The sequence below is a fragment of the Rhagoletis pomonella genome, unplaced genomic scaffold (genome assembly GCF_013731165.1).
Source record: "Rhagoletis pomonella isolate Grant_MI unplaced genomic scaffold, Rhpom_1.0 Rhpom_scaffold_00659, whole genome shotgun sequence".
Lineage (NCBI taxonomy): Eukaryota > Metazoa > Arthropoda > Insecta > Diptera > Tephritidae > Rhagoletis > Rhagoletis pomonella.
Genome location: NW_023459213.1, coordinates 29043 through 56380, shown reverse-complemented (window position 1 = coordinate 56380; position 27338 = coordinate 29043). Strand labels below are relative to the sequence as shown.

The 27338-nt window shown below is 36.6% G+C and overlaps 3 protein-coding genes across 3 annotated transcripts; all 3 read right to left on the bottom strand.

Annotated features, from left to right (window-relative positions):
* Positions 1-2179: 2179 nt before the first annotated feature.
* LOC118751359 (odorant receptor 30a-like) lies at positions 2180-3584 on the bottom strand. The gene is made up of 6 exons (XM_036486167.1): positions 3480-3584; positions 3251-3389; positions 2919-3186; positions 2749-2848; positions 2390-2497; positions 2180-2278 (listed from the first exon to the last, which is right to left on the bottom strand). The coding sequence occupies exons 1-6, from the start codon at positions 3582-3584 to the stop codon at positions 2180-2182; spliced, it is 819 nt and encodes a 272-aa protein (XP_036342060.1).
* Positions 3585-6194: 2610 nt separating this feature from the next.
* LOC118751362 (aminopeptidase N-like) lies at positions 6195-13748 on the bottom strand. Its single transcript, XM_036486170.1, has 7 exons — positions 13121-13748; positions 11529-11687; positions 10520-10813; positions 10139-10325; positions 9785-10032; positions 6796-7917; positions 6195-6712 (listed from the first exon to the last, which is right to left on the bottom strand). Exons 1-7 carry the CDS (start codon positions 13603-13605, stop codon positions 6421-6423), a joined length of 2787 nt encoding a protein of 928 aa, XP_036342063.1. The 5' UTR covers positions 13606-13748; the 3' UTR covers positions 6195-6420.
* Positions 13749-17616: 3868 nt separating this feature from the next.
* On the bottom strand, positions 17617-25122 carry LOC118751361 (membrane alanyl aminopeptidase-like). Its single transcript, XM_036486169.1, has 7 exons — positions 25016-25122; positions 20759-21265; positions 20311-20469; positions 19758-20232; positions 19448-19689; positions 18251-19378; positions 17617-18137 (listed from the first exon to the last, which is right to left on the bottom strand). The coding sequence occupies exons 2-7, from the start codon at positions 21262-21264 to the stop codon at positions 17837-17839; spliced, it is 2811 nt and encodes a 936-aa protein (XP_036342062.1). The 5' UTR covers position 21265; positions 25016-25122; the 3' UTR covers positions 17617-17836.
* Positions 25123-27338: the final 2216 nt, after the last annotated feature.

Here is a 27338-nt window from a genome sequence, read left to right as displayed (position 1 = left end):
ACATCGGATTAAAGAAATCAGACGAAAGGGAGCCACCTTGTGTGAAACTTCGTTTGGTATCCAACGACTCGGAGAGCTGCTTCTTAATTCCGACGATGCTGGTGGTATTGCTCAACGTAATTTTACCCAGCCGTTTCAGTTTCACAGGGATGTCGCGGCATAAAGACAAATTTCCGTGGTCTAAAGTCATACTGATAAGACCCAATCAATTCGTTGACAGTGGGTATCAGTATCTCACACATTATACTCGATAACACCTTAAATGCGAAGCTTAGTTGGAGGAACGGCAGTATTGCCTTTCTTGTCATAGTATGGCGGTGGGACATCGACTCCGTCTTCATCGACTGGGGTTAGGGTTCATCTCTTCCACTGCTTTCAATTCTACTACTACCATTCAATAAGGCCGAAAAGTGTCTCCTCCATAAGTTAAGTATGTTTTGCATATCGGTCACTAGGTCCCCTCTTCTGCCCCCTACATTGGTCCAACAAGGCTTGCGTCGCCCTGTAGGCGGAATCTCTTCCACAACTTCTTCGGCGGCGGTAAGTAATATGCAGAAATCGTGGTTCCACTGCTTGCATATGTCGGTCTGTTGAATAGGGCTCCTTAGAGCAGGAGTGAGAGTTAAATGGTGAATAAATTAGCCTTCTGTCGTGATAGTAGCTTATCAATGTTGAGCTTTCTTTGCATTTCTGGATGCACTTTTCATAGTGCACAGAGCCCTGCCCGTATATTGGGTGCAAAAAGTCAGTGGTTCGAGTCGATGTTTATCCCTGGGGGTGTACGCACATCTAAAACATTGGAAGCGTACCTTCCGCCTATTACAACATGATCGATTTAGTTTTTGGTTTTTCGATTTGGAGCCAGCTTGATCGATCTTTTTATGCTTGATCCTAGTACTGCGTACTAAAAAGTTTTGGACCTTGGCGAAGTCAATCAGCCTCAGTGTGTTTTCGGGTCTTTCGTCGACGGACGTAGAAGTATAGAAGGTAATGAGTAGGCTGGTGAGCTGGCGAAGGCAGGAGCCGGTTTGGATGAATCCGATATTCCAAAGAGAGATGAATTCGTATTTCCTTGAACTGGCTAGACGCAGGTGGTCAGATATACAGACCTGTACAATATAGAGAAAACTATGGCCAGACTACAACAAGACGAAGACGAAGATCAAGGCCAGAGGTTTTCAGAATTGTAGCATCCATTACGGGGCACTGGCCGATAGGCAAACAAATGCGACAAAAATAGGACTACTTTCGAATACTAGACGTAAAACATTAGGCAGAAACTTGGTAACATCACTAACAGAACTATCAGGAGCTACCATTAGCGAAATCGGTAGATGCATCAGACAAAATGTCCCCCGGGAGAAGTGCTTTAAAGTGGTTTAAAAATACGCTAATTGTGACCTAGACACCACTGCAACCAACCAAACAAATTTGTAGAAGAAAAAAATCATACCGATATTATTGATAATGTGTACTTATTGGAAGGATACGTCTACATACATAAATTTTCAAGATAAAAAGAAGTGTGAAAGGACTGAAGTATTCAGCGAAAGCAACGTACACGAAAATCCTGATGTCGGTGGAAGTAGCGCGTCAGAAGAGAAGTTCCAAATATTGTCGAATATTTAATTAGTATCAGTTTTCGGTGTGTTAATGAGCGAAACACACAACAACCATTTTGAAGACTGCTAGAGCATAATCAAAGACATAAGAGAGAAACTACAACTTTATATTCAAGCATGGTAAAGTATATTGGTATACTTAAATACATACATATCTGTGTTCGTATGGAATAGTAGCTAATGTCGGGCTGGCTGGCTTTAGTATTATTCGGCATTCGCTTTATTCTTTAAACGACAAGAAATTTTTTTATGAATCTTAATAGGAATATTGACTTGCTTGTATCGGAACTATTTCTTGCACCTTTATTTGCCAAAAGTACTTCAACGTCTCGGCGCCAGTGAGTTATTCGATGGAATTTAGACCGCGTGAATTATGGCCGCGTTTTTATTTGTTCGGCGGCCTAATTTCATTTTTTTCGCGGCCTAATTTCACTTGGCAAAATGAGTTAAACCCTCGAGGAATACACGCGGTTTTAATTCACGGAGCCTACTATTGCATACGAACACAGCTATGTATGTATCTAGCTCATTTTGTATATTTCAAACTTTCACAAATTTTACATTGTACTCTGCAGAAGTGAGAAAAATGAATAAGATGCACGCATTATGGCCATAAAAGTGTTCATATTCATCGGTTTAAAACCACCAGCGGTGAGCTAAGGATTGAAAAAAGGAAGTTCTATATGAATTTTGTGTAATCATTTTAAACATAATTACTATTATGACATCTTAAAAAAATTTATCAAGAACAATTTATAAGAATTTACCGTCAAGGGACGTTGACTTCTGCCGATAATTAGTAAAATACATCTACGAAATTCTTTACCGCGATCCATCCAGTTAGTATTGTAGGCGACTTCAGCTACATTTACACTCTTCAAATCGAAAGCACTTGAATACATACATACATACATATGTGATGAAAAATATTAATTTTACCTCATGAGCGAAAATATCGGCCAGCCAATAGGTTAGAAATATTAAAATAGTTAAAATAAGTAAAATTCCGATGCCCTTAATCAAAAGTGGCAAAGTAAATTCCTTGCGGTGGCAAAGGAACATAAAAGAAAAACATTTAATTAATTTAAAAGCAGCTTATCAACTAATTTTGTTGTAGTTTACTCACCATTGACGTATAAACTAACATCATGCAAAGCGTAAGACAGTACAAACTTGCGTCTAGCAAACTCATTAACGAAAAGAAGTCCTCCAAGTCTTCGCGGAATCTTAAAGTACAGTTTATTATGGGTGCATTTTTTCTTGAAAGCGCATTCTGTCTTATCATGCCATACTCACTTGATGATCCGCATATGATAGGCCACGCATAACTTTACACTCTCCAATGCGTCCTTTTCATCCATTAAACATAAATCTGCCAATTTCTGTTGTAGATGTCTAATTGCGAAAATGCCGAAATATATGAAGATTAGCAGAAAACTCACATAAGGAATATATGAGCAGGTTGATACGGGAACAACCCAACACGATTGCAAGAGGTACATTATTTCATATGCAGGGCTCTTATGAAAATCGATGCCTGGTAACTCGACATCGGCCACAAATTCTTTGAAAATATATACATATATACAAGTTTTAGTTTGGCTCATAAAATTCACTATTTTACTTACTGCCATAACCAGTAGCTATTGGTTGAAGCGCAATAAAAAAATTAACAAGTATCACACAACGCATCAAATATTTGGTACAAAAGCGTGCCTTCCAAGTAAGTTCATGCAATTTTTTCAAAGCGTTTTGATCATTTTGATGCTGAAAGTAACATACGCATAATACATATGAATGTCTCTCACTTTATACCAACCAAAAACCAAATTGGCTAATGAAAAATTGCATATTTACCTGTATTTCTTGGTACCAGTACTCAATTACGTTGCATAGGTCCAAGAATTTACGTTGCTTCGTTAAGACCACCATAGCGCGCAATATGGCCGTGAAGCAAACCATGGTGATAAAGAAGCTATATATATCTTCTTCCAAATCATTTTCACTCAAACAAAGCGTGATTCCGATCATCATACATATCACCACCGGCACAGAGATTAAGAGATAGGCCAATCGTCTCTTTTGTTCATCCAAAAAGCCTATGCGTATCCAAATAGCTAAATTCCAACTGAATAATTTTGTGGAGAATTGCATTTTTTCACTTAGCATTGTTTGCAATTTTTTTTACTTTTCTGCGCGGCGTCTGCACAATTTGTGTGTTTCGCAAGTATAGAAGTTGGATATTTGTATGGCTTTGCTAAATAGAAAGAAGTATGTTTTTTTTTTTGTTTTCAAATAATAATAAATGTGCGTGGGAAATACCATATGTTTGATATTTTTTTCGCATTCTTTCTAATTAACAATTTCGAATGCTTATTAATTAGATTTGCAAGTAATTAAAGCCTTTTTATGTTAATTTGAATAATTTCCACGAAAAGTCATTTTGATTTGCAAATGGTTGTGCTTAACGTTGTGCACAGCGGCGCACAGATTTGGTGTGGGTTTTGTGGTTCATCGGAAACAGCGAACGAATTTTCACAATTTAATTTTAATTTAAATGCCACAACATCTATTTACTTTTTGTGCCCAGGGCTGCCAACTTGGCTGAAACCTTGCCATTTTTGGCCCTATTTTATTCGAAATGGCACTTAATTTTTCAATTTGGCACAAAGTGCCAAAATGGCACTTTATTTAAATACATTTTTGTGAAATTCTCTGCGTTTACTTATTTTTCTCAATTAAAATTTTCTAATTTCTATTTCTGGTTTAACTTACTTTGGCATTGGAATTTTATTTTAGGAATGTGTTTCTAATTTTAATGCTAAATGGGAAGAATTAAAAAGAACTGCACCTTTTTTGGCACTTTTATTTTTCTATTTGGCACATTTTGGCACTTTTTTGTCCTCTATATGGCACTTCATAGCTACGTATAGTTGGCAGCCCTGTTTGTGCCCACGCCGCCCAGTGGGAGATCCTCATACATTTCTTGGAAAAAATTAGCAGGAATTGAGGTTGGGTTTCAGTTTTTCATACATACATACGTAACTTTTATGGACAAATAAATCAAGAAAAATACGAAAAATGGATGAGATTGATTTGTTAGAACAATAATATATATATATATATTATTTTTAATTTTTTGAGTCCTTAGAGGCATGTGTCTTTTCTTTAACCCCTGTGCGACACACGTTAATTGACTTCAATTCGGACCAAAATTTGCATGTGATATCTTCAACTAGGGTAGTATCGATTTTGGATATAAGACGAAAAAAAATTAATTTTAATTTTTTGAGTCTCCATAGAGAAACTAGTACTTTGCCCCCTGTGCGACACGTCTCAACCGTGTGCTTATGGATTTGACTTTGCACTTCTCACTGAACAGCCTCCTTTGGGAATCTTATGGTGAATTCGTTGCTACCAAAAAATGTCTCCTTTTGTCTGCCCCTTTCTCTTTTCGACTTCGATTCTAAACCAAAGGCAAAGGCACATTCTCTGCCCTGTGAAACTTTGTCAAGGGAGATGGTTGCTCTGAAAATCAGATGATTATTTAAAATAACAATTTTATCAAATTCGTGAGCTGGACAAGGACAAGAAGGCAAAAACATACCCTTTTACAGGGTTGTGTGTAACATCAAACAGATTTTGCACCGGGGAAGAGCAAAATTTTTCGTAAGAAAAAAAATCACCATTATATTAAGTTCAGACAGAAATTTAATTGAGTCAATTAACTTTTTCATAGAGCTACCACTTCTTGGTGTCCACACACAGTTAGCCGCTCCATTAGCTACGGTTATGGAAAAGTTGGTACAATCGTACCTTTATTTAGTTTGAAATTACATTCGGTACAACCACAGCATTTTAGGTACATTTGGTTAAGTTTTCAGGACAACAGTTTTTATTTTTAGTCACATTTCAACGCATTTTCTGGTGCGGGTGACTTGTCCAATAGCCTCCCACCTTTGTGAAGGGGCATACAAATTATACAAAAGTAACGAAACTGTAGTCGATTACGTCAGATAGACAGAGAATATTTCTTTTTAAAATGTTAGAACGAAGAACTCGAAGGCAAGTGATCGAAAACATAGTTTTGTCTCGAAATGCTCGAAGAAATCATCCAGCTCGAAGAGATTTTTTCATAACCAAATTTGTTTAATATGAGTCCGGAAGTGGAAAGACTATCCTCTTATTTACTATAATATATACATATAAAATTACATATTTACTTTAAAGGTTCATTTATCTACTTTTAGGTAATGCTTTACCGCAAATTAGGTACAAGTTTTGAACTCAATTTTCCATCACTAATGGGATATCAACTGAGAAGGAGGACCAGAAACAAGCAGCTGATTGCTATTTGTTCAATAAATATACCTCAAAGTCATAATTAAATATACCTATCAGGGATGCATTTTGTATGGTAAATCGCTCTAGTTTAGCGCCTAAAGGAAAAGGCTTGGCTAATTGCTCAATTAGCGGCCTGTCTGAACATACTTTTACTCAATTGAGGAACTAATTGTACAATTTTTTAATCTAGCCCTTTAATGGTTGATAAACGGAGCTCAATTAAAATAAGACACATGCTTTAACATAGTGTGAACCTAAAATTAATAAAACATTTTTTGGTTGCAATAAATATACTCTTTAGGTAATGTATGCTTTCGTTTTTGTGTCATACATATGTTATTATAATTAGATTTTTTTAAACGGAAGTTTTTTTTCTTTTTATAATAGTTGATTACTTAATATAACTGTACATTGACCCAGTAATAATCCTAAATATCAATTTTTAGAAATCCTACTATAAAAGTACGTGAATAATACTAACAACAATTATTAAAACCGCTGCGAAGCTACTTATCCCGGCAGCATTACGGCTTTCCAAGTAGTGTAACAATTTTGGTAAACGATCCTCAGCCCACTTTAAGTTCATTTCCACTGTCTTAACGGCATCGAGCAGTTTTGAGACGGAGCCACCAAACAGATCCCCTTTATTTGCAACGAAATCATCCAGCTTTTTCTTCTGCTCCAGTGTGGTAAAATAGTTTGTAATGTCACTGATGACATTTGCAGCATTTGACCAACCTCCAATTCTACAACAATAAAAAGAAGGTGACGTCAGCCCAAATACATATGTACATATGTATGTATGTACTTTGATGATTTTAAAACTAACCTTTCTGCTAATTTTTCTATAGTATTGCTGATCAGCGCGAATACGACATCCACATTTTCTGGATTCTGAGCATACATTGGTGTAATACCCATAACTGCATATTCGCTAGTTAAGTTCCCACTCAGAATCTTGGCGTAATGAAATTCATAGAAGGAACGCGTACATCCCATGGCTCGTATCAGCTTTTGCTTCTCACTGGGCAATTTCTCGTTGTCGAACCAATCGTTCAGTGTTTTATAATAAGACATAGTGCCATCTCGAGCGGCACTGCAGTAGAGGGTTTCACGAAAATCTGGTGTCGGCTTGTTGCCGGCCGTTTTAAATGCGTCAAATACCTGCTGCGCTTGCTTTCCGCAATCGAATAAATGATACATGCACGCCCAGCTGATGACCTTGTTGCGATTGTAAATATCGAGAACGGTGTCATTGGAGCGTCCGAAGCCCAAATGCTTGTACACTTTGGCCATAATGTCACTTAAATAGCTGATCAAGTGTTTGTGCTGCTGCACCGTTAGTCGCTGTGAGACACGCGGCAAATTCGAGAACATCGCATTCCACGGTAAGTATTCGGTCTCATGCGCTAAATATTCCATAAATTCAAACACCCTATCGTAGTCCAGCATAGCGACCCGCGCAAAATTAAATAAATCGTCAACTAGCTGCGCGCGATTAGTGGGCGGTATGCCACTATGTTGCGACGCTAACAAAGCCTTTTGAATTTGCAGTAGTGTCGTGTTGTCGTAGAAAACACGATAATAGTTGGATTGCTGCAAATTAAATATGATCCACTTGTTCGGTTTCTCGGTGTGGAAAGTCATTTCGCTGTTCCTCGATAAGTAAAATCGGGCAGTGAGATCATCGAAATTTGGATCTGTGTCAGAGGCATAGGTGATGGGAATGATGTAGGAGAGCGTGCTGTCACTACCATCACTTGAATCAAGCAAGAATCTGCTTTGAGTAAGTTTAATGGTGTGCTCAGCAGTGACATTTACAAAAAGCACCGGAAACCCGGCCTGCGAGGTCCAATCGTAAAAGAACTGATCCAAATCCACAGCCGGTGTGGAAGGCCAGTAACGTTTTAAATGCTTGAAAAAATCATCCGGAACAGTGTTTTTCAAATGGCTGTGAACGGAAGCAAAAAAAATTATATTTAGTAGACACTTCAAGTTAAAATACAAAAAAGACGAAAGTTAAAGTTGAATATTTCCGAAGAACAATCTTGCAGATCTTAAGTACAGATTTGTATTAGAGAATTGATTTAAAATTTTTTCGAAAGTTTGTTTTTAACCCAAACTACTCTAAAGAATACGTAATAGCCGTTAACAAGAAAGTTTAAATCAATTTTCGACTATTCCAACCATGGAAATGAATTCCCGACGCAAGTACAGCAAAAATTTGACTTTCAAAGAGTTCAAGTCTTCCATTTTTTAAGGTAATTTTAAGGGTAAGGCAATAGAATTACCCAACGAGACTATTTTTCCTGAACTCTCCATCACTTAGGCTCTAAAATACTGTTACATTTATTTCGTTATCTCATTATCGAAATATTTATTAGATTTTGCTACAGAAAAAAAGCTCATTTTGCACACTGTGCATCGGATGCTTAGACAGATGTTCACAAATGAAATACTCATTTGAACTCATTTGTCCAGGATAAGGAACAGGAAAATGGAACCAGTAATTGTTAAGCAAAATAAATTAGTCCTAAGGACTACCCTTAAGGTACCACCTTCCCGACAAAAAAGAGCTATCGAAAACGGTTCACTTGGACTTAGGTAATCCGGTAACATACATAAAAAATATTCCGCCTCCTCTTTTTTTGCAGTCGGTTTAAAAACAGTACTAAATTTAGGCAGTTCAGTATTTAAGCTATTGAAGCCTCAGGAGTGGGGAATTCCCCCGAGAAAAACTTTCTTGCGCAAGTCGCTTCTTGAATGGACTGCTCTTTATAGTTTTCTACAAGCAACAGCTGCATCGATGGTACTGCAACTGCGAGTTCTAAAGAAAACTTTTATACAAAAAGGCTGCAGGCAGGTCTAAAGATGATGAAAACAAGGATAAACAAAACGAATGAAAGTATTGTATAGAACAGCAAAAAGTAGCAAAATTTAACTAAAATACCAATATAAGGGTGACCCGGAAAAAATTGAAAAACGCAACCAAACAATTTTCTAAAAAAACTTAAGTGTACTAACACCAAAACACAGCCTCGCTTTAAGGTACACTTGCGGCGAAGTCCACCTAAAAGCTTACGAACTCCCTCACAATAACATCTAAGCCTATGGGGGTAACTTTAACCCGCCAAGTAACTGGGCTCTGGGTGCGGGATGCTAAAGGGATGGTCTTTGCAAGACAAAGATTGGTACATTTTAAATCATAATTCCTCGAAATATTTTAGAATAAAGAGTTCGCTTCCTTCTACGATTCATTAGAGAAGCCAAGGCATTTACGGTTCGGGACACAAAAGATATTTCAGCTTGCAGGGTTATTTGTTCTGCTACATTAAGTAGCTAAGTAGCCTCTTTCCATTAGAATTTTTGATTGGCAATAGAAAAAATATGGTACATTATGCTCTAAAAACAATCCGTGTGAAAGATGACAATTTTTGGTCAATATCTTCGACTCGCCCAAGTCCATTAAAGTTCAATGTGCTCAAAAAATAAAAATTAATAAGTACATTAAATAATATTTTTTTTTACTGAAATTACAATTTACTTCAAAAGTATTAGTCCTACATAATTTGGTATATGGACCTTTTTTGTAGAGAATCGAAGTAAGCTAATAAAAAAGTTTGTGAGCACTTGAACTTTGATGGCCTTGGGCGAGCCAAAGATATTGACCAAAAATTGTTATTTTTGACACAGATTGTTTTTAGAGCATAATGAACCATGTTTTTGCCATTACCAACCAGAATTAAAAAAAATTCGAATTCTCGGCCCACGCTAGTGTACATACGTATAATTACATAAATGTGTTTACATCTACTTACAATTCCTTTAAATAAGCACGAATGGCTGTATCGAAGTTGTCGACACCCATCAAGTTAGCAATCATACGCAATATAGACGCGCCTTTAGCATAAGCTATACTGCTAAATTTATAACCGATTTCTATTGGATTTTGTATTTCTGTCTCTGGGCTAGTCATCGGCTGGGTACTATTGACTGCGTCGATGCCAAAGATCAAATGTATTTGATTTACAACGAATTGTTGATCTAACTGATATTCCGGATAGAGCTGAGAAATCATAAGTCATAAATAAATTTTGTCATAAATATGGTGAGTCAAGAAGTTAAAATTAATAATAAAAAGCAATGAGCATGATAAATTTTATGATAGCTACCTTGTGTGCCATAAAATACTGATAGTAGCGTGCGAACGCCTCATTTAGCCAAAAATAACTCCACCAGGCAAATGTGACGCTGTCGCCGAACCACATATGGGCGGTTTCATGCACGATTATGCTGATAGTGTACTCCTTGTTTGACCAGCCATCGGTGTATCCGGGTTCGTTTACCAGTACATCGTCACTAAGTACAGGCATTTAAAGACAGGAAAACAGAGGAGATATAAGCTGCGTTCCAGATGCTTCACGATTTGCCGTTTTTACAGGATTTGCAGGAACAGCTGTTTTTTCCATTAACAAACCTTATGGTAGGTGGTCACATGGAACGGCTTCCTGAGAAAATCTGCAAACCGTGAAGCATCTGGAACCTATTATTACCTATAAATAACCAAACCCCAATTCTCCATGCCATTATATGGAAATTTAGGTGAACCCGCTTTTTGCATAATAGTTAGCCCCAATTGCTTGTAGGGGAGCTGTGTGTATTCATCATAAGCTTTGATCGCTTGTTCTGAAACCTGATAAGCGAAATCGGTTTTATTTATATATTCCGCGCGAGTAATAATCTTAAGATCTTCACTTCCACGTTTTGCGAATTCAGAAACGATAAATGCAAACAAGTAGGTAGACATGGGCGGCGTCGCAGCAAAACGATCTAGGGCACGTCCGTCACTGAAAATGTACAGAAATAGATTCTTATTTTTGTTTGTCGAAACAATTCCTGAAATATTGCAATGGTACAGTGATATTTCTAAAGATGTAGGTGTATATATATATATATATGGGTCAATCCATGTTAATTCGACCAATGGTTGGAATCGAAAGTTTTTTATTTTCATGAATACTAGAAGATTTCTGAATTTTCTAGATTTTGCAAGTTTATTTGTTTAATATCTCAGACTTTTTTATAGTTACAAAAATAGTTCTGGCCTTGTTTTAAAGATGATATTTTGTGGCTATATAAAAAACATATTTAAAAAAATTAAAAAAAAATACAGAATTTCGAGATATGAAAACCCGTGAAAGAAAAAAACTTATGCAAGTAAATTTTGGGCTGAAATTAAAAGTTCCTGAAATTTTCAAGAACGTGATATGAATTTTTTAACTAAAAAAAATGTTTTGCAAATTCTAAATCAAAAATAAATTTAAATTAAATGAAAATTGTTTAACATAACTTTATTAATTATTTATATATTAATTATCGAATTAAAAAAAATCATATTTATCAACGAAAAATGATATCGACGTCGACAACGACAACCATAATAGGGCCGAATATTTTATATCCTAAATTTAATCGCCACTAAATAAATGAGTTAATCTTAGCAGCAAATTAGTTTTGACAGTCTAGACAATCTTATCAGTGAGTTTTAATTTAAGTACTCACCCGTCTGGTATACTATCCAACAATTTGCTATTGAAAACTACATTGTATTGGGTTGGTCGACTTAGTTGTAAGCGGAACGTAGCCTTAAAGGCTGGTTCGTCAAAGCATGGAAATATAGTGCGTGCATCGATGCGCTGGGACTGCGTTAATCCGATCCATCTGTAATGCGAAAACATAAAAAAACAAGTAAGAGCAGCGCTGTCTTCGGCTATGCCGAAGGCTTCATACCTTTCATGAACATCTGCAAATTTTACTTTGACAGATTACTGCTTTTGAATACATGTGCATACATTGATAGAGGAGTTACATACTTATATAAAAAATCGCATCTAAACAATCAGAGGTATGGAAGATATACTTTATATGGCACCAATCTAAGTGATTTTCACTGCTATGTGATCGGTATGTAAACCGGTAACACAATTTATTGGGTTAAGTTTCCTACATAAAGGAGATATATGGCAAAAACTGGTATCTGAACAATCAGTGCTATAGGAGATAAAGCTTATACAGTATAGATTTTGATGATTTTCTCAGTAGACTTTGTATTATTATTTATAAAATATCTTACGAAATTTATCGGTTTTAGCTGTTCAAATAAAGAAGTTTTACAGTAAAATCCCATATCTGAACAATCAGATGTATGGAAGATATATGTTGTAGTCATCCGATCCTTGTTATTTTCACTGTAAGTATTCTGTTGATAATGAGTGAAAATGGTGCGAAGTTTCATGTTCCTAGCTGCATAAATGGAGGAGTTATGATAAAAGACCTCATATCTGAACAATCAGTTGTATGGAGTCTGCAGGTTATAGTGACCCGATCTTTGTTATTTTCGCTGTAAGTCTTCTGTTGATAATGAGTGAAAACAGTGCGAAATTTCATGGTCCTAGCTACATAAATGGATGAATTATAACGAAAAATCTCATATCTGAACAATCAGTTGTATGGGAGCTATAGGTTATAGTTACCCGATCTTTTTAATTTTCACTGTAAGTTTTCTGTTGATAATTATTGAAAATAGTGCGGAATTTCATGTTCCTAGCTATATAAATGGAGGAGTTATAACGAAAAATTTTATATCTGAACAATCAGTTGTATGGGAGCTATAGGTTATAGTGACCCGATCTTTGTAATTTTCACTGTAAGAATTCTGTTGATAATGGGTGCAAGGGCTGCAAAATTTCATGTTCGTAGCTGCATAAATGGAGAAGTTATAACGAAAAATCTCATATCTGAACAATCAGTTGTATGGGAGCTATATGTTATAGTGGTCCGATTCTGCCGGTTCCGACAAATGATTAATACATTATAAAAATACACCCACCTACCAAATTTGATACGGATATCTCGAAAACTGAGAGACTAGATTGCATACAAACAGACGGACAGACGGACAGACGGACATGGCTAAATCAACTCAGCTCGACGTTCTGATCATATAAGTATACATTTTAATGGGTCTATCTCTTTTTGTTCTGGTACTTACAAACATCGGACCAAAGTTATAATACCATTTCATGCTCATGAAAGGTATAAATATCAAATATTTTTGCTTAGATACTGAAATAGCTATTTATCATTTCACAAACTTTTCATTGCCGGAGCTATCGGTGTAATTAGCACGGAAAAATCCCTGCAGACCATCACGTATCTGCCCAGTGTACTTGAAGCGCAGCGTATAGTTGTTGTTCGATATTTGCTGATCCCCCAAATGCACTGTTAGTTTATGAGTTGTCTCATTGTAGGTTAAATCATCGTTGTCGAACGACTTTATAAGCCCACCACCGACAATGCTGCTGTTATAAAGCCAAGCGCCATTGATCTCAATTAGGTTTTTATGCAAAGTAATTTCGCGTATACTTGCGCGCGTGGAGTGTAACGTTATATTGACTTCGCCATCGAAAGTGAAGCGACGCGTTCCATCTGTAGCCAGCAGGTATGGCTTTAACCAAATGTCATAGGCGTCGGGTACCGCATCATCACCCAACCGGTACGATGTTTCGAAGACGCCGTTATTAGCTTTCACAGAGCTGCAGGCCAGCAACAAAAGAAGTATTGTGATTTTAGAATTCATTGGATACACATGCACTCATACGTAAGAGATTGGATCAATTAATCGAATAAAGCACATATTCAAAATTTCCAAAATACTTTTACTTAGTTAAAAAAATTAAGAAAATTAAGAAAAAACCCCTTTGGCCAAACTACGCATGGAGGCTGGTGAAGACGTTCTGCAATTTTTCGTATGATATTCTCATTGCTTCGTGCTTGGTATTTGGTGTCTGCTCATTATCTCTTATATTAGTGTGAATTAACAACAACGTACTAATCTTACATACAAATGTACATACCAAGATGTACATATAAATATACATATGTATTTACATTAGGGTGATCAAAATAAATGCATTCCCAAAAGTAAGTACGTAATTTTAATGCTTCAAACCTCTGGAATTGTTTTATATCGTAAAAAATAATCCTCCGTTTTTTTTTTTTTGTTTTGGAATCACAAAATATTTAGAGATCAGTCAAAGTTTCCCATGCATTTTATGTTTTCGTAGATATGGTTTAGAATCCCTTGTAATCAATATTTTTAAACCGGCAAACTATGTTTCTCTTCAGGAGACTTCAAAGAATAATACTCAATTATGTATTTAATAACTTTTTAAGATTAACGATTTTTTATTATTTTTTGGGGGGGATTTCGGGGACCCTTAAAAAATAATATTAGAAAATGTTTAAATAAACAATTACAATATTACAATACATAAACAGACAGGTGTGAACACTTACATTGTTTTTTCCCATATAAAATAAGTACATGGAAAACTTTGAGCGTTTATTTGAGGGTTAATTTTTTCGATGTAGAAATGTACTTTGGGTTGAAAATATTAAAATTCCGATTTTTCTTTGTTTGGACCACCGTAATGTACATGCACACATATATATAGTAAAAGTATGTTTACAAATTGTATTCTGTCGCTATCACTGTTTAATTTATGATTGTATTTACTCCAATTCGTACACATTTTATGATCATTTTGCATTTAACAGCGCAACAATAAACAAATTGCTTAGGTAACGATTGCAGGTGATAATCGGATAAGGCAGAAGATCTGCTAATATATTATTTAATGGCGCACATATACACATATGCATATACACAGTGCCGCCAAGAAAAAATCCGGTTCTTGTAATAAATGCATATGGGGGAGGCCCTCTTCCCTTACACTTTTTTTTTTTAATTTTTAAACGAATTTCGTAGTCAGAGATATTTAAAAAGTTTTAAATGGAAGAAATTTTTACTGAGTAAAAAATGTTGTTAGGATAAATATATATTTTTTCACTCAAAGTGCATTTTAATTTCTTTTTTTGAAAACAATGATTAATTTGTGTAGCTTAATATCCACATATGGCGAATTCAATAAGCATTTTTACGTTATTGACTTTGGGTTTTTCCACTAACCGGCCTCTGTATATTTTCTACAAAACGGTTCGCTTGTTTAGATTATCTTCGGTGCGCTTTTTATGGCGTTTTTGAGGTGGGGTAAAATACGACTATAAATCGAGTATATTTTTGTTTAATTTTAAATTTTTTTGGTAAATTTAACTGATGAATATGTATTTTTCTTGTTTACACATTTTCGTGTGTAAAAGTCCTTTTTGTTAGCGGCTTTACACAATTCTACGGATGAAATCAAACAGCAGATGTGTATTATTTTGTAGCTTGTACACACTTTCGTAGTAAATTTATCCAAACCACAACGGCTATATTAACACTCTAAAAAGTCCGAAATTTAAACAAACTATTCGCTGAATAATCGAACATGTAATTTCGCGAATAATAAGGTAGGAAATCAGTAACCTTCCTTTTAGTTAGGAAATCTACACAATCTTTTTTTACAGTGTAAGCATTTTCACTGTATGAAAGCTATGTAAAATAAACCCAGTTTATGCGGTTTGTAATTTTCGAATAACCCGAAAACCGGTTTTGGAAAAAAGTGAGTAATCGAACATCCCACTATTTACGCATTGGCACAAGGGCGTGTTCGCATAAATAGCCCCGTAAAATTACGAGTTTACACGGCTTAAGACTTTAAGTGTTTAAGAAAATCCCCTCTAAGTGTTTTGTTCTTTGGCAAAGCTGTGCATCCTTGTCACGGTTTTATATCTGTGGCCATAAGCAATTACCGCCTAAATGTTCACCTTATGGGGAAACTAAAATATGTCCGTCTATAAATTTTTAAATAGCCTAGCGGGCGAGATGGGGATACACACACATACACATGGAATAGTAGTTGCAGAATACGATAGCATACACAACTCAATTCTTTCTTAAGTCGACTAAGGCGGTTATTGCTTATGACTACAGATATTATCCTAACGGCAAATAAGTTTTAGTTGAAGATAATTTATTTTACCACTATAGTTTTTACACTGAAATTAAGCAACAAAAACTTGAGTAAAAATGTCGAACGCAATTTCGAAGTTTGGCTTTAAAAGCGTTTTAATGTGGCTCTCAAGCAATAAAAAAAATCACTCAATGCTTCTCATTCTTGAATTGCAGCTTGATCGAAATTTTATTTAATTTAATTTCAGTAATTTTGGTAAAATTATTTAAATACATTTTTTATATGGAGTGGGAAAACATTATATGGCTAAATGTTTTAGGGAATTTGGTAGGGAAAGAATATATTAGCGTAGGAAAAAATAGGAATTTTTATTCGGATGCGCGGTGATTTATCAAACAGCCTGGAGTATGATTAGGAAACATCTCTCTATGTTCCACAAATCTGGTCAGATTGGCGGTTAATTTAACTATATATGAGGACTTTGCCAGGTGAAATAGGTGACATTAAATAATCAAATTTATCAAGCTAGCAAATTATAATTTTTATATTCCAAACATAATTTTCAAAAAATCCGGACCCTTTGAAAACTACGAAAAAAAAATTCCTTTAAAACTGCGCCAGAACTCGTTAAAATGTATAACAAAAATATTTGGCGTAAAATTCGACTCTGCGCCTCTGGATTCACCGAATCTCCCCGTTTACATAATCTGTTGTCAAAACCACGTTATTTTGGTGTTGTACAATGTTATTGGCGGAGCTTAGCTAAATATTTTGCCAATTTTTATAATTCCTTCCTTTCTCTGTACACCGTAGAATTGAAATCGTCTAACATGATAAATGTATTGTTTAAAGAAGAAGACTTTGGTCGCATCGTCTTTATGTTCCGCCGAGGCTTGTTCGCAAACAAAGGAGATGTTGAAAAACCTCGATTTGATAGGGACTGCGGCGAGAAACTCCTTCACCGGGGTGATCGATGGTACACGTCGATGGATTCCCTCGCCCATCATGGAAGATGTCAGTGGCGGATCCAGCGGGGGAGGGGGGACTTTTGGGGGTTAAACTACGTGTCAGTCAGTGGCGGACCCATGGGGGGTGTTTTAATACATAGACGCCATATTATACATACATATGTGCCATATTAAAACACCCCCCGACCGTGGGTCCGCCACTGACTGACACGTAGTTTAACCCCCGATACCCCCCGCTGGATCCGCCACTGGAAGATGTAGTAGACGTCGCAAGGGCATTTGGTTTGTAATGCCTGCTTTAGTATTCTCGGCGACACTAACCAACCGGGCAGACGCAACTTCTCAATTAAAGGTCCTGACACTCCAGAAGCATGTCCTCAAATGTTGGGCCTTTGTCTGTGTGCAGTGGCTGTCATCAAGAGAAGGGGGTGTCATACGAGGATTTTTTTTGCGTAACGAGGCTCAAAACAACGTGTGCAATGTATTCAATGAGATATTCTGGGGAAGAGGAATGCATTTGCTATTGAGTAACCATTTGGAGAAGGACTTGGCATTACTCGCTATATACAACTGACGTCGGCTGGCATAGATGAAAGTGACTGGCGTGTTTTATTGGAAATCGCTTAAACGATTACAGCGAGAAACGAGTGCCACCAGGTACCGCTGGCAGAGTTTCAGTGCGATAAGAATGAAAACTAAGTAACTCTTTTATTCCGACGTAATATTTGAAAATAAACCACCCAAACGTAAAATACCGCCTATGTATGTATGTATATAGTATATTGTTTAATTAATATACGTTTTTATTCCAGACTTGAATTCTTACTCACAAATTCATATTCAACTTATCATTTTTACATACAAAATCTATCAACGAGAAAACAGATTGACATTTTCAGAAGCTTTTAACCTACTAAATTACAAAAGCCTTTATATTTATATAGGAATATACCTATGTATTACTACTTAACGACCGAAGATGAATTTACTGCAGGAAGCGACCGACAGCCGCACAGACAACCAGTGTTAGTACAGCAAAAGTATTGGCAGTCGCACCGTTGCTCTTGCGTTTCAGCAAATAGTTCTTAAAGCTTGTTAGTCTAGTCGTGGCCCACGCTAAATTCTCCTCCGCCGTAGTCTCAGCCGCCACCAATGTTGACTGGGAACTGCCAAAATTGGACTTGTTCCTTTCATTAAACTCTTTCAAATTCTGAAGTTGGCTCTCAGTGGTAAAGCGTGCGGCTAGATTTGAAATTACTGTAGCAACTGTGGAATAGCTGCCCAATCTGTAAAATTAGAAGTTAAGTAGGCAGATTTTCCAGCATTGTATGAATGAAAATAAAAAACAATGTATATATAAATAGTACCTAGTATATGTTTAGAGAAGGAAAATACTTACGATTCAGCAAGTGCGTCATAGTTTTCAGTAACCAGTTTATAGACAGGTTCCACATTTTCATTGTTTTCAGTGTACAGGCTGCTTAGTGCGCTCGATTTATCCTGACGACGAATTTGATCGCCTACAATGGCCCAGAAGTATTTCTCAATGAGTTTACTATCCGTAACACATCCCAGTGTGCTAAGGATCAGCGTTTGCTCAGTTGCAGACGTGCTGGTCAAAAATTTGTTGAACAGTGTATCGTAATCGCTTTCATTACCGTAACGCAGAGCATTACAGTACACAGCTGAACGTATGTTCACAGGCACTGCTGTCGTATTGATTTTGGCAAAATGTTCTTTTGACTTTTGAATGCAATCTTCACGACCATACTTGCAGGACCAGGAGAGAATTTTTGCACGATTATAGATATCCAGTGAAGTATCATTACTGCGTGGCTCAAAACCGAGCTCTTCATAGGCTTTTGCGGTGAGTTCGAGAATGTACGAAGCGAAGCTTTCAGTGTCGCTGCCCAAACGAATGCCGATGTAAGAGAAGGCATTGAAGGCCGCAGTCCATGGCAGGTAATTAGTTTCGCTCTCCAAGTACTCGAGTACGTTAAGTGCCAATTCGTACTCGATAATATGAGCACGCGCCAAATTCAGCAGATCATCGACTATTTGCGCACGATTCAGCTGGTGGATATTACTGTAGTTTGCAGAGGTTAGGGCATGATGGATGGCATGCCAAGTAGTTTCATCGTAGTTAACGCGATAGTAGCCAGACTCTTGTACGTTAACAATGAGCCAATCTACGCTGTTCGGCAGATCCACATTTACATTTAATTTCGCGGCAGGGAGATACAATTTAGGCGTTGTGTCTTCGAAGTTGCTTTCTATGTTGGTCGTATATGAAATTGGGACGGTGTATAGTAAGTTAGGGTCTGATGTGCTCTGATCTCTCAGCAGGAAACGGGTCTGATTGATGAGGAAAGAACTCTTGTCACTAGACAACTTTACAGTGATGAGCGGGTAGCCCACTTGAGTGGTGAAGCTGTTGAATACGGCTTCTGAATACTGTTTTGTTTCAGCAGGCCAATAGTCTTGCCAAACCTCGAGAAGATAAGCAGGAACGGTATTATTGTATTTGCTAAGCGAGAAAAAATGAAATCTCAAATGAAAAACTGAACTGCATTATACAAGTTTTGATAAGACATACTATTTCGCCAAGTAAGTTTGCAACGATTTTCTGAAATTTTCTTCGCCTATAGCATATTTAACCATGCGGATAATGCTCGCACCCTTGTTGTATGAAATGCTGTTGAACATGCGACTCAAGTCCGAAGGCGTGTGAGTGTTTTCATCGCTCATTGGGTTGGTGCTATTGGTAGAGTCCATGCTCATTACCACTTGTAATTGATCGACTAAGAATTGTTGATCCAGCGACATGTGAGTTTCAACCTGCAGGATAAAAAACAAAACGAAATTCTTAACAATAAATAACTGCAGGCACAATATTCAATACGCACCATATGTGTGCCAAAGTATTGGAAGTAGCGTGCGAAGCCCTCATTCAACCATGTATAGCTCCACCAGTCGCATGTCACCAAATCACCGAACCACATATGGGTCTGCTCGTGAGCAACGACAGCGGCAATAGATTGCTGAGCACTTAGCGTTGTGGAGTTTGAGTCGTAAAGTAATGCGCGTTCTCTGTAGGTCAATAGACCCCAGTTTTCCATGGCACCGGCTGAAAAGTCGGGAATGGCAGCCATGTCCATTTTATCGTTGCCCATGCTATAATAATCAATGCCTAAGTAGTCACTCAATTTATCTAAAATTTCTTGACCAACAGTAAAACTGTATTCTGTCTGATCATAATATTCTTCGCGAGCAATTACGCCGAATTTGTCGTTTTTACGTTGCTTAAATTCGGAAACGATATATGCCAATAAATAGGTGGACATGCGTGGCGTTGGTGCGTACACGTCTTCCTCATAATCACTGCAATATTGGAAATTAAATTTCGTTAAATTAAAGCGAAAGCACTCACTGGACAAATTTAAGTATTGTATAACTCACGTAAAATTGTCTGTTCGTAAAATACGGGTATTGCCAAAAGAATTAAACGTTTTAGGGCGACGGATTGTCACGTCGAAGGTGGCCTTGAATTTCGGCTCGTCGAACGAGGGGAAGGCACGTCTCGCATGGTGCGTTTGGAATTGCGTAGAACCAATCCACCTGTAAGCAAAATAAGTTATTTATAAATGTGAAATTGGACGCATACCATGCAGAGGAATTTTTATAAATAGGGGCGGTGAAAAATAAAAGATTTTGTAAAAGTTAATGGGTTGTATTAGTTGAGCCGTATAAAACAGCGATGGGTAGAGAGAGCTTTTACTCTGCTCGCGCCTATACATAATGTACAGAAAGCTTAAGGAGCTTTGCCCGCGGGCAAGGCAGTGCCTATCAGTGATATGAAATAAATGCCAGAGAGAGCCTTTGACAATCACATAAAATATTAACTTACTTGGTATTATTATTGGCATCCACATAGGAGCTGCGGTAGAAACCATGCATATCATCATCCATGGTGCCATTATAGACAAAATGTAAAATATACGTTATGCCGGCTTGTATGGGCGTTGCCAATGTATATTGCAATTTGTCAGTTACATTATTCCATGTGCCCTCGCCCAAATTAATTTTAGTGAGGTTAGTTTCAGACCAATATTCGCGTGTTGTATAGTTTAGGTTTTTCGAATGTAAAATGAGTGTATTTGTATTTTCGGTTGAATTGATTTGGATTGTAACTTCACCATCAAATGTGAATCGTTTGCTGCCATCGCTTTCCTGCAGGTATGGCGTCAACTTCAGTGTGTAATTCCATGGACGAATCGTAAATGGTAAGCGATAGTCTTCGCCATCGGAAGCAACTGCTTTACCGGTTATTTCATTGAGTTCTTCGAAGGGGGCGGCGAGCGTGTGAACGTTTAAAAGTGCCACTACCGCGGCAATGAGGTACAGTTTGGACATTCTAAAAAAAAAATAATGAATAGATATAAATCAATGAATCAATACAGTTACTAAAAATCTGAAAATTAGGGGTTTCTAGCTGCACTTAAATTGACGATCATTAGTTTTTGGTAGCTTTTCTGTACTAATCATTTTTCTATTCATATATAAAGATAATATATGTATGTATTAGGGCTCTTTTCTCGCGGCTATTTTTTTCCCTACAACATCGAAATTTTGTGGGAAATAGCTATAAAAAAATCTCAGAAAATGTGAGCCCTCAATATTGATATTAAGTGCTCGACCAAGGCGTGCAAAGACTTCGCGTTTAAAATAAACGAACGCTTAGATTTGTTTTCTTCAAAATTCTACAGTTCAGAGGAATTTCATGGTATAAACTTGGTCAATGATAGGATTTCTTCAGAACTGAATGCACCAGCGAGGTAGTACGGGCCACTAAACCCATTTTTCATGCAATTTTTTGCCCCTATATCGTAAATAACAAGAACAACAACAAGAATAACAAGCGTTTTTTTTTTTTTGAAAAATTAGGAGGCGTTTATAGTTAATCATTGTAAATTCAGAGAACCATATTCTTGGAACCATTGCGAATATAGAGTTAAACGGAATATTCTATTTTTAGAACCCATCTGGGACTTAACTGTCATCATTGATGTTAATTGGAACTATGCAATTCGATGAAAAATTCTTCGGACCAACGACATACATAAGTGGAAATTGCAGATAGCTTGTATTTAATATAATACCTCGATATAGGGAACAGAGCACGCGAAGCAGTGCCTTTGTATGATTACTAGTATGACTTGGGAAATTGTTCGTCTAACTATTTTCTTTTTAGACGCCAAAATATTATACGACAAAACGGAATTCATTTATAAATTATTTAGTATAGTACGTGATGCTCCTTATGTTCAAAGGTATATACATGTGTATATACATATTTATGAAATATTTATTAGGTCTCTAATCGAATATACCATAAATTTGATTGAAATATTTACAAACGTCAGCATTTCATAATCATACGCTATAAACGTAGCTTTGATTATAGATTTTTATGATATGGAATTAAAGTTACAAACTGAAATGATCTTAGTCACAGCAGTAAATTAAGCACTTAACTTTAAGAGCGCTAACTTCGATAACCGGCATACTAACTGCTTTGGGTATCAAAAACCTAGTTAAGCGAAATTAATTTCTGAACACCAAGAACAGTCTCGTAATTGTCTAGGCAAACTGTCTCCAGATGCGACAGGAAACGCCATCCCAGGAGACTAAACCCCAGCCTGCTGTTGCTGGCAGAATTTCTGCGAAGCAATAAAGACAAAAAATAAGGCATTAAGGCAAAACAGAATACTTTGTTAAACCGAAATATCAGCAAACCAGATGTTTCATGAGCCGAATCTAGCTAGGAATACTTGGAAATCCTGATGGAAAGACTTTTCCAATGCTCCACGGAACCGATTTACCCGGCTTCAACAGTTTTTTGGTTTTAATAATTTTGGACACTTTTCGAATCACGACTAAACCCGATTTTTATAATCGAGCAAAGCGGGATTTCACGTAGTTTATTTCACCAGATTCTAAATATCTATTTTATTGAAAATGGAACAAAGATTTTTTATTAGGGCAATTCATCTAAACGCATAAAAGCCTCATATCCACGTAAACCTCGTAAAATTGTTAAATTTTGTACGGAAATCCGGTTTATTTTCGAGGTTTACACAGTTACGAGGCAGTTACGCGTTTATATGAATACCCTGATTAATTTGATATCTGAATACAGGAAAATTTTCCACTGCAGGAAATTACTTAAAAAAAAAAAGAAAACCTGAACGAAAATCTTTCACGATAGGTTTTTAGTAAAGTCTATATTTTTTTTTTGTATTTTTAACAGACTTCACAAAAAGGAGAAGATTATCAATACGTAGGAATATTTTTTAAATTTATTTTTATTTCTATTTTTATTTTATGTATGTTACCGCATAACTTTGAACCACGCTAACCGAAATTTTGTTCTAAAAAAAGGGTGTTTGGGCGGATAAATTCTAAAGCTACTTGAGAAAACGATACTAAGATTAAAGTAAAGACATAAAATAATGGTATGTTTTCGTTTTGTGTTTATTGATCACCTCGGAGAGGGAGACCATAGTTCCCTTCCCTTGGCAATGTGCGGCGCGCTCCTGGCGCGATGGGATTACAGTCAGCTTGGCGAACGCTGGGAAAAAATACTGCAATGCAAAGTTGCGAGGTTCTTTCGGCCGAATGTTGATCGCAGGCGGTCAAGGAAGCCTCTCCTGCTGCCTAAGAGCCTACTCTCGATTATTTCAGCTGTACTGACTGAACATTGCCCCTTAGGAACCCACGCAGTGCGACTTAATATCGTCACGGATCCCTACAGTCGTAGCTGTAAGGTTTAAATAGAGTAGTCTCCTTAATAATAAATTGTTGCGATCCCGTACGATCGATGGAAATCGATCTCGTACTCGGTTCACTGACTATTGAGAGGGCAAAAAGAGAGTAAATAAGGTCCTCTCTCTGTCAGAAGCTACCAGTTACAGTTGGAAGATTTTTTGATGGTAAATTCTGGTAAATGTGTGTTTGGAAACCAAATTGTAAACAACAGAAAAGTGCATTCTGCTAATTCGTGTTGAAAAGTATTTAATTACTTGTTTAAGTGGATTCTAATAAATTTGAAAGCATTTTTGGTTATTTGCATGTGTGAGCTGAGTGTGTTTACATACGAAATCAGCAAAAATTTACAACCAAAATTTTGAGGTTATGTTGAAGTTGACAGAAGTTACCATTTTTTACTAGAAAGCGATTCCGTACTTTTCAATCTTACTCTCTCGCTCTGAGCGAATTTTTATTTTTTGACAGTTTTACTAGTTTTAGTCCGAAGAATACGGGATTGCACCTAATAATGAGGCCGAAAAATGTTTTTTTGTTTTTTGTTGTGGAAATGCTCTTGAATGCTATTGCCAGCTGCAATGCAAACATTATGCGACAAGTTTTGCAATAATACAATTTTTTTTGATAAGGTTTTAGGTATGAATTAATCCACAACCGGCTTGATTGGTAGGAAAAGAATCGGCAACGGCGGCTGTCCAATACTACACATTTTGCACATAAATTATACCGTAACTAGACACGAATAAAGGCGCAAGCTCAAAAGTTGACCGCGTAAAAAGACGCATAAGAAAAAGTCAGCGAAGGAAGACTCTAAAAAGTCAGCGAAGGAAGACTCTAAACATAGTTGACGGCGAAGAAAGACGCGTTAAAATATTTGACGGCGAAGAAAGACCCGTAAACTTACTTTCGCGATCGACTATATTTGCGGGTGTAGCAGCATGTAAATTCCCCAAAGCGTATTTAGGGAATGATGCTGAAGTGACAGTCCTTGGTCTTGGTCAGGTATAAATCTATGTTTACGCTTCTTTCTTCGTAAACAACTAGATTTCGCGTCTTTCTTCGCCAAAGTTTTCCTTAAGCGTCTTTTTTCGTAAACTTTTTTGGGCGCGTTTTTTTTTCGCCGTCAAAACTTTATAGCGCACCTTTATTCGTTTGTAGTGACAATACGCTCTTGAATCAAATTCACTATTTGTCACTATTGGCATATAAGTAAAATTTCCTTTTGTTTCGAAATTTTTTAATATGAATGTAAATATGTATGAACTTAAATTTCCCACATTTTCACTAAGTATTTCAATTCACCGCCTTTGTATCTATACACATCCTTTGAGTTGCTAACCTTATGATCTATGTATATGTTTTCACCAAACCTGCAGTTTGAGGTGGTTAAATGTCTTAAACTGGCATTTCAATATGACAGCAAAGACCTTTATAGTTAGGCCACTTAATCGCTTATCTGCTGTTTAAAACAAATTTTATTACAAATGATAAGGACAATTATCTCTATTGCTGACAAGAACCACGCTCTGTATGGATGTATGCACATATGTATTATCGTGAGCAATCATAGCCACTCGATATCAGCATACCAGCGTTGACTTCATTACTTTGCTTAGCTGATTGCGTGCAAAACCATTTTTTTATTGCACCTTATGCCCACCGGTTTAAATGCATAGGTTGTACAACGTACATACATACATACATACATACATAGATATTTAAAGTTTATTGAAATTGGAAAATGAGTGTGCACCATTAATAACTCATAGCTCGTAAGTATTTTGTTAGGTTTTGTGGTTTCTGGAAGATCGCAAAAAAATACATACATAAAATAAAAAAGCGCTCATATTTAAGGGGCAAAAATTCTTCGAACTCATTCCAGCTGATTCGAGTTTATAAGCACAGACCGATGGTCAAAGAATTAGGTAGTGCTTTTCTGAGATAATAGGTATTTTGCCCGATATTACTATGGACACTCGCTATCGTTAATTTTAAGCATACAGTGTCATAAAGCTCATTCATTCATTTTGATACTTGTATATAAGTATTTACATAAGCCGTCATCATCAAAACTTCTACGTCATAAAATCGAACGTCTTAGCCATCCAGAGCGTACTTTAATACTTAGTTGCATACTACTTAATTATCAAGTCCAAGTTAATAATTTTTAATACTTTTCAAATACTTTAATATACTCGTCATTTACTTTGAAGAGCTGCATGAATACTGTAAGAGGTGTTATTAGCAGGTTTTTTTTTTTTTTGTATAAACATAACATAAACATAAACATTAGACCGTAACGGAAAAAAGTTCGCCGTACACTCTTGAGTCTTAAGTAGTTTTGCACGGCAATTGATTGATGCATTTGTCTTAGGAGGTAATTTTCTCTGCTAAAATGTTCATTGACCTCAAGTATGCCGTTCTAGTATTTACCCATTTCTCAGTTCTCAGTTCTTACCACTCTTATATCAGTAAATCTAATCTCATCAAAAATCATAGAACTTCCTGTGAATGTATTTTAATTAAGAAAAAATGTTTTATTGACAAATGTAGGTGATGTTGTCACACAAAGGGAAGGGACCTACAGCTTTACGTCGACTCAGAACGGCGAATGTATTTTCATAAGAAGCTTTTTTTCGTGGCAGGATACACTCGGAGGTTTGCCATTGCCTGACGATGGGCGGCGACCGCGCTTTTAGAAACAACTTTTTCCTTTCTTTTGTTGTTGGTGTAAGTCGGAAACTGGGGTCGATCCCAAGCCCAGCGAAATGGTAGCGCCTACTTCTAACCATTACACCTCCGCGGACACCTAGGTTCGGTAGAAAAATAATTTTTAGAAATTGCTTTGAAAAATTTCTGTAGGCTGAGGGGTGTACGGTGAACTTTTTTTTGCTTGTAAGATAGTGCGGTCTTATTTACATAGAATATTCAGCCGCCGCACATTACAAGATCTTCACGCTCTATACAGCAAAAGCAGTAATCGTGCTCTAAAATCAAGTCGAAATCTTTGCCACTGCAAGCACGCATTTTTTAGGCCTCAAGCCCTCACCGAGAATGAAAATATTTAGTGCTGGTATGTATTTAGTACCAGTATGAGGTGACGCAAAATTCTTTTTTGTTTTTCTATAACCGCCAATATACTAATAAGCATGATTTCATCGCGTCACTAAAAACCCCCTAAGACTAATCTAGTGCAATTAATAGTGCATCAATTGATAATGGCAATTGATTTATTGACCGATTGTGTTATCACTTTTTTCGTGCAAAACTTTGAATTGCAATTTTTGCACTTCACACACAACATTTCGAGTTTTTATACCTTTCATAAAGTATGAAGTTGTATTATAAGCTTGGTCCGATATTTGTAAGTACCAGAAAAAGAAGAAGAGATAGAACCGTAAAATAGCATACCGAAATGAACGTGAACCTAAAAAAATCCCTTCGTTCTCGATGTATCCGAATTAAATTTGGTAAGCGGGTGCCTTTTTGTAATGTATTAATCATTTGCCGAAACCGGAAACATCGGACAACTACGACATACAGCTCACATGTTACAGATTTTTCAGATATGAAATTTTGTGTTATAACTCCTTTATTTATGCAGCTAAAACCTAAAATTTCGCACTATTTTCACTTGTTATCAACAGAAATTTTACAGTGAA

Bases quoted from the DNA above. Each gene is read 5' to 3' on its own strand.
- LOC118751362 (XM_036486170.1), bottom strand. From the start codon at position 13,605: ATGAATTCTAAAATCACAATACTTCTTTTGTTGCTGGCCTGCAGCTCT. The intron at 11,688-13,120 runs GTTTGTGAAATG...TTCGCATTACAG, and splicing joins GATAGCTCCGGCAATGAAAA to ATGGATCGGATTAACGCAGT. The intron at 10,326-10,519 runs GTAATAATAGGT...GCCTGTACTTAG, and splicing joins TGGGGTTTGGTTATTTATAG to TGACGATGTACTGGTAAACG.
- LOC118751359 (XM_036486167.1), bottom strand. From the start codon at position 3,584: ATGGTTTGCTTCACGGCCATATTGCGCGCTATGGTGGTCTTAACGAAG. The intron at 3,187-3,250 runs GTAAGTAAAATA...ATATTTTCAAAG, and splicing joins AATAGCTACTGGTTATGGCA to AATTTGTGGCCGATGTCGAG. The intron at 2,279-2,389 runs GTAAATTCTTAT...TTCAATCCTTAG, and splicing joins GAAGTCAACGTCCCTTGACG to CTCACCGCTGGTGGTTTTAA.
- LOC118751361 (XM_036486169.1), bottom strand. From the start codon at position 21,264: ATGTCCAAACTGTACCTCATTGCCGCGGTAGTGGCACTTTTAAACGTT. The intron at 20,470-20,758 runs GTAAGTTAATAT...TTTTGCTTACAG, and splicing joins GATGCCAATAATAATACCAA to GTGGATTGGTTCTACGCAAT. The intron at 19,690-19,757 runs GTGCGTATTGAA...TTTATCCTGCAG, and splicing joins AATACTTTGGCACACATATG to GTTGAAACTCACATGTCGCT.